The sequence below is a fragment of the Centroberyx gerrardi genome, chromosome 5, assembly GCF_048128805.1.
Source record: "Centroberyx gerrardi isolate f3 chromosome 5, fCenGer3.hap1.cur.20231027, whole genome shotgun sequence".
Classification (NCBI taxonomy): Eukaryota; Metazoa; Chordata; class Actinopteri; order Beryciformes; family Berycidae; genus Centroberyx; species Centroberyx gerrardi.
Window position 1 is genome coordinate 34,503,526 of NC_136001.1, and position 6,288 is coordinate 34,509,813.

A 6,288-nucleotide genomic window follows, 5' to 3' on the forward strand; every position below is an offset into this window, starting at 1 on the left:
TCTTTGCTTCTTAATTCTTTGTTCCATATTTATTTACTAATTTATTGACTATTTTCGTGATTTTTTTTAAGCGTTGTCACTCTATGCTCTGCAAAGCGCTTTGTAAACTCTGTTTTTGAAAAGCAACAAAGTTTATTATTAAGTTTATTATTCCCTCAGTATGTAGCCTATTGCTGTTGTTATTTTGTTGTTATTTCAAACACCCCAATAATGCTGTAATCCAAAGCTTTTTGCACGCTTTTCACTAACATATTCTACATGTTCCAATGTTCAAATTGTTGGTTGCGTATGTTCATAGAACCCTCATGCTATATTCTTGTTTATATTCTGTTTTGCTGTATCCTATTACTATTTGCTTCTGCAACGACCCGATTTAAAGTTTAAAGATAAATAAAGTGTCATCTTATCTCGTTTAATCTTATAGATTGTAGGAATCTGTATATATGTATTTAGAAATTGGAAGAACGTGAATCCTTAAATTGAGTGGCATTCCCCTTTAAGAAATGGATGCTAATCATCACCATCATCATCATCATCATCATCATCATCATCATCTTCTTCATCTTAAACTGGTAAAATCTTCAGAGAGAGTCCATGGCAAGTGTAAATGAATGGAAACAGCCTGTCAGTGAAAGTGTGTGTGAAGGTGTGTATGTGTGTGTTAGTATCAGGATCAGAGAATGACAGCTTTCTTCTGTTCCAGTCCAGATGCAGTCTGATCCTCTGGAGCTTCTTCTTCACTGGGAGAACAGCAGCTGGATCTGGTGGGGAGTACGCTGTGTATTCACCATTATAGAACCTTATTCTCCATAATCCAGACTGTATGTCTCCCTTCCTCTGGACAGACTCTGCTAACACACCCAGTGACCAGTCTGTATTGTCTCCAACCTCAACATCCCAGCTGTGAGTTCCTGAGTTAAAGCCCTCAGATCCCAGAACAGAGCGGTATTTAAACCTCTCTGGATTGTCAGGAAGCTGCTGTTTCTCTCCACATCTCACACTGGTCAGATCTTCAGACAGGATGAGTTCTGGATAGGCAGTGTTGGGGTCCAGAATCACAGGAGTGTAGGAGACCATCTCCTTCATCTTGTCCCAGACTGTGAAGCTCAGGTTGCCCAGGTGTTTGGCCTCGTCTATCAGAGCTCCTGAGACCAGCTGTGGATCCTCCAGCAGGGGGCGCTGGACTCTTTCCACTGTAGCCTTGTAGTTCTGCAGGAACGAGGCGTCTTCAGCTCTCAGCTCCTTCTCTATGGCTCTGACTGTGTCTGAAAGAGCTGCTATCTCTCTGCTCAGACCCTCAATTTTCTCCTTCATCGTCTGACTCTTCTGCTCCTCTTCCTCCCTCAGTGCAGCGATCCTGGCCTCCTCTTCCTCTTGTAGAAACTGGTGAAGCTTCTTAAACTCCTCCTTAATCTGCCTCTCTGTGCGTCGGGCCTGGACCTTTATGTGTTCTGCTGTTTGATCACAGTTTCCTTTAACTTGATTAACAAGCTTCAGTTTCTCCTGTAAGGGCTTCAGTGATTTCTGAAGTTCCTCCTTGTGATGTGGTGCAGCTTCATCAATGGGTCTGAATCTGTGGTTGGTGTGTTTTTCTGAATCTCGACAGACAACACACACTGGCTGCTGATGGTCCAGACAGAAGAGCTTGAGTTTCTCAGAGTGCAGACTGCAGAGAGGCTCAGACTCTGCTGAAGCTCTCTGTTTCTCCAGTAAGAAAGCCTCACACCGGTTCTTCAACACCAAGTTACAAGGTGGTTCACTCTGTAAAGATATGCTCTTACAAACTGGACACTCATGTATTTGTTTCTCTGTCCACCAGCTCTGCAGACAGGCTTTACAGAAGCTGTGGCTACATGACAGGCGGACAGGATCCTTAAAGATGTCATGGCAGACAGGACAGGAGAGATCCTCCTCTGATCTGGAAGACATTTTATCTCTGAGTGAAGCTGAAAACACACCAGGCAGACTGTTCAAACAGGAAATCAGTCAGTTCTGGTACCACTTCCTCGTCTAGAACGTTTCCTGAAAGTTACTTTCACTTTGAGTCGCAGTTTCTGAAACTCACATTCATGCTGAGTCAGCAGCAGGTTGAAGTGGCAGTATTCCAGTATTCCCAGTATTCCCTCCTGTAGCTGTCCTCCCTCAGTGGAAGTCGTGGGTTTGGTCTGAAGGTGAATCTTATCGTCTGTCTCTCGGTGTGTGTCTCTTCTCAGTGAAGGGAGGAAGAATAACAACCTCTGTTTCCTGGTTTGTCTCAGTTGTGTCAGATCCGGTGGAGCTTTATCAGATAAGGGGTGTGTTTTATTTGAAAACGATGCTTTCTCATTGTTCACTGGGTATCGTCGAGTGATATCTTTCTGTATTCTGTGTATGTATGTAATATGCTATAAGCTATGGCTCGAAGCTATTTTTTGTTGACAAAATCAATGGCATCAGAGCATCATGCCTTTATCTTCTTGTCCTGATTTACCAGGCACATGTTCCAATCTGCTGACTGACTCAAATTCCAGAAAAGGTCGCTGAGCAGCTCCTACAGGTGGTTGAAGGACATAACATCTTTGATCAATTTCAATCTTTCTTTTGCCAAAAACACAGTACTGAAACTGCTCTGTTGAGAGTCACTAACGAAATACTTACGTAAGCTGATAATGGTGAATCTTCTATTTTGGTGTCACTAGATTTGAGTGCAGCTTTTGACATCATTGATCATGCCATCCTAGTTGATAGGCTGAGTAAATGGGTTGGTATTTCTGGAAATGCTTTGACGTGTTCTCCTCCTACCTGTCCAGCAGAAAGTTTGCTGTATCTGTTGCCAATTATGTGTCTTTGTCTGCTTCTGTGTTATGTGGGGTTCCCCAGGGTCAATCCTTGGACCTATTTTGTTTTCATTATGCTTCTCTTGGGCCATATTATCAGTTGCTTTGGCTGTATCTCCTATCAATGCTATGCAGATGACACACAGTTGTATCTTTCTGTAAAGCCAAATTTACAATTTACTAATTTAGTCACTCTTCATGACTGTGATGGCTCTAAATTTTCTTCAGCTTAACCCTGACAAAACTGAAGTTCTTGTTATTGGTCCCCATCACATTGCTAACAAGATTCATCAGTGTATGGGTCACTTAAGTGACCCATACACTTTTAAAATATTTTATGTCATAATAATAATGAAAAATACCATAATATGTGTCATTGTAACTATAATGCTGCATGTATTACACTGTGCAGAGAACAGAGACAGAACAGAGACTACCACTTTAGTCTCTGTTCTGTCATTGAATTTGACGATTAAATACAAAGTAATTAGTTTACCTATTTAAAATTCTTGCGCTTTTATTTTGAAGGCTAAATGGCAAAACCGGAAGTCTTGTTTCTGGTAATTCGCGGTAGTGTTACCTGTGGAGTTTCCAGGGTGCGTGCGCACATGTGACGTTTTTTGAAAACAACAGAGTGGTGATTTCAGCTAAATAATGATGTAACTGTCGGTCTTTTCAAGTCAGTTTGGGGTCGGTTGGCTTCAGGAGACTTGGATCATGCTGGACGAGCGGTATGGAGCCATTTTATGGTTATTTTCCATTATTTTAAGCCTGACGACCTGAAGTCTGAAACGGTCCCCAACAACGTCAGTTGTTTAGGAGAGCTCTGCAACTTACGTCACCTGGAAACCCAAGGGAAGCTCGCATCGACTAAAAAACTTTACCAGATTTTCTGCTGGCATGGGGGCAAGTAGATAATGACTGAACTTTCATTTTTGGATGAACTATTCCTTTAACTCACTGTTGATGAATTAGCAGAATATCTCTCAATTCATATCTCATACTGAGGTGATGTCACTCCATCTATTGTCACCATGACAATACAGGATGACTCATAACACACACACCTGAATTTCATCTGTCTCTCTTTCAATCACTCACACACACACAGACACACACACACACACACTAGCATCTCTAACAAACAGACACACAAAAAGATCTTCTGTCACGTACACACACACACAAAGATCATTTTTTCTGGTTCAGTGCTAACTCATACACACTCTCTTTCTCTCCCATCTATTGTTGTTCAGATAAAACTTTGTTCTCGGAAATTTGAGATTGAGGCCACTATCAGTAAGTCAGCTGCTCTGTGTGTGTGTGTGTATGTGTGTGTGTGTGTGTGTGTGTGTCTGAGAGAGAGAGACAGATGCTGTGCCCACCACAGTAACTCAATCTGCTGGCTATAGAATACTGAGGTAAGATACACACATACTGTAGATACAAACACACACAAATAAAGAGACGTGTACACACACACTTCGTCATTCAATATTAAATCACATATTTAGTAAAAAGGTAAGTAAAAAAAAAACACAAGTGCACTTATGCACACAAACACACATACACAGATTTTACACATGCACACGTGCGCACACACACACACAAATGATACACAGAACTGCTTTAACATCCTCATGTAGCTCATGTCAGTATGATGCTGTTTACTATGATAAGAAATTTATGCCATAAATATTATATACAGTACATCAGCCTAAAAGGTGTTAAACTGACATGAGGTGGGTTTACCCTCCACTACATCTCTACTCTCTCCCTGGATCCCATTAAAACATCCCAGTACATCCCTCTGATCATGCTGGGACCCTAAAAAAAAGGACCTGTGAGCCATTTTGGGTCCCCAGCCAGAGTTTAGGAAACACTGATGTAGAGCAAAGTTCAGATCAGAGTCTCTCTCTCTGCATGCCTGTGGTCTTCCAGTAGGCGTGTGGTTAGAAAAGGACAGCATATGGCAGGCAGAGTGTAGAACACACACACGCACACACACACACACACACACACACACTGTGTGACTTACAATACCCAAAATGAGTTAGATTACACAGTACTTATGATGCACACACATACTAACAATGCAAAAGATGACTGTGTTAAATTACATAGTATGACTTACTTCCAAATACACACATGCACACAGATTTTCCAGACACACACACACCCACACACCCCCACACACACGCACACACACACACACACACAAACATCTAAATTACATAGTATGACTGTGGTCTTAGTTTGGCATGCAGAAACACCGATACCAGCAGCAGAGATCAGCCTGATACCAGGATAAAACCAGGATAATGCCAAAATAATACCAGGATAAAACCAGGATAATACCAAGATAATACCAAGATAATACCAGGAGAACACCAGGAGAATACCAGGAGAACACCAGGAGAATACCAAGATAATACCAAAATAATACCAAAATAATACCAGGATAATACCAAGATAATACCAAAATAATACCAAGATAACATCGAGATAATACCAAGATAATACCAGCAGAATACAGGGATAATACCAAGATAATACAGGGATAATACCAAGATATTACCAGGATAATACAGCGATAATACCAAGATATTACCAGGATAATACCAATATAAAACCAAGATAATACAGGGATAATACCAGGATAATACCAATATAAAACCAAGATAATGCAGGGATAATACCAGGATAATACCAATATAAAACCAAGATAATACCAAGATAATACCAGCAGAATACCAGGAGAATACAGGGATAATACCAAGATATTACCAGGATAATACAGGGATAATACCAATATAAAACCAAGATAATACCAAGATAATACAGGGATAATACCAAGATATTACCAGGATAATACCAATATAAAACCAAGATAATACCAAGATAATACAGGGATAATACCAAGATATTACCAGGATAATACCAATATAATACCAAGATAATACCAGGATAATACCAGGATAATACCAAGATAATACAGGGATAATACCGGGATAATACCGGGATAATACCACGATAATACCACGATAATACCAAGATAATACCAAGATAATACAGGGATAATACCAAGATAATACAGGGATAATACCAAGATAATACCACGATAATACCAAGATAATACAGGGATAATACCAAGATAATACAGGGATAATACCAAGATAATACCACGATAATACCAAGATAATACCAATATAATACCAAGATAATACAGGGATAATACCAAGATAATACAGGGATAATACCAAGATAATACAGGGATAATACCAAGATAATGCCAGGATAAAACCAGGATAATAGACAATATCCAATCAAAACGCCAACTTCTGTCTTTTTCACCCATAGAAAGTTTTTAGATGTCACTAATGGAGAAACATGGATTTAATTACCATCCAAACTAACAGTCTAGGTCTGTATTGATCCTGTATCGATTAAAATAATTGATCTCAACAGCCAT

At 40.1% G+C, this 6,288-nt stretch overlaps 1 protein-coding gene across 1 annotated transcript; it reads right to left on the minus strand.

Annotated features, from left to right (window-relative positions):
- Positions 1–564: 564 nt before the first annotated feature.
- LOC139923422 (nuclear factor 7, ovary-like) lies at positions 565–1,929 on the minus strand. Its single transcript, XM_071914222.2, has one exon. It carries the CDS (start codon positions 1,927–1,929, stop codon positions 565–567), a length of 1,365 nt encoding a protein of 454 aa, XP_071770323.2.
- Between the last annotated feature and the right edge of the window lie 4,359 nt (positions 1,930–6,288).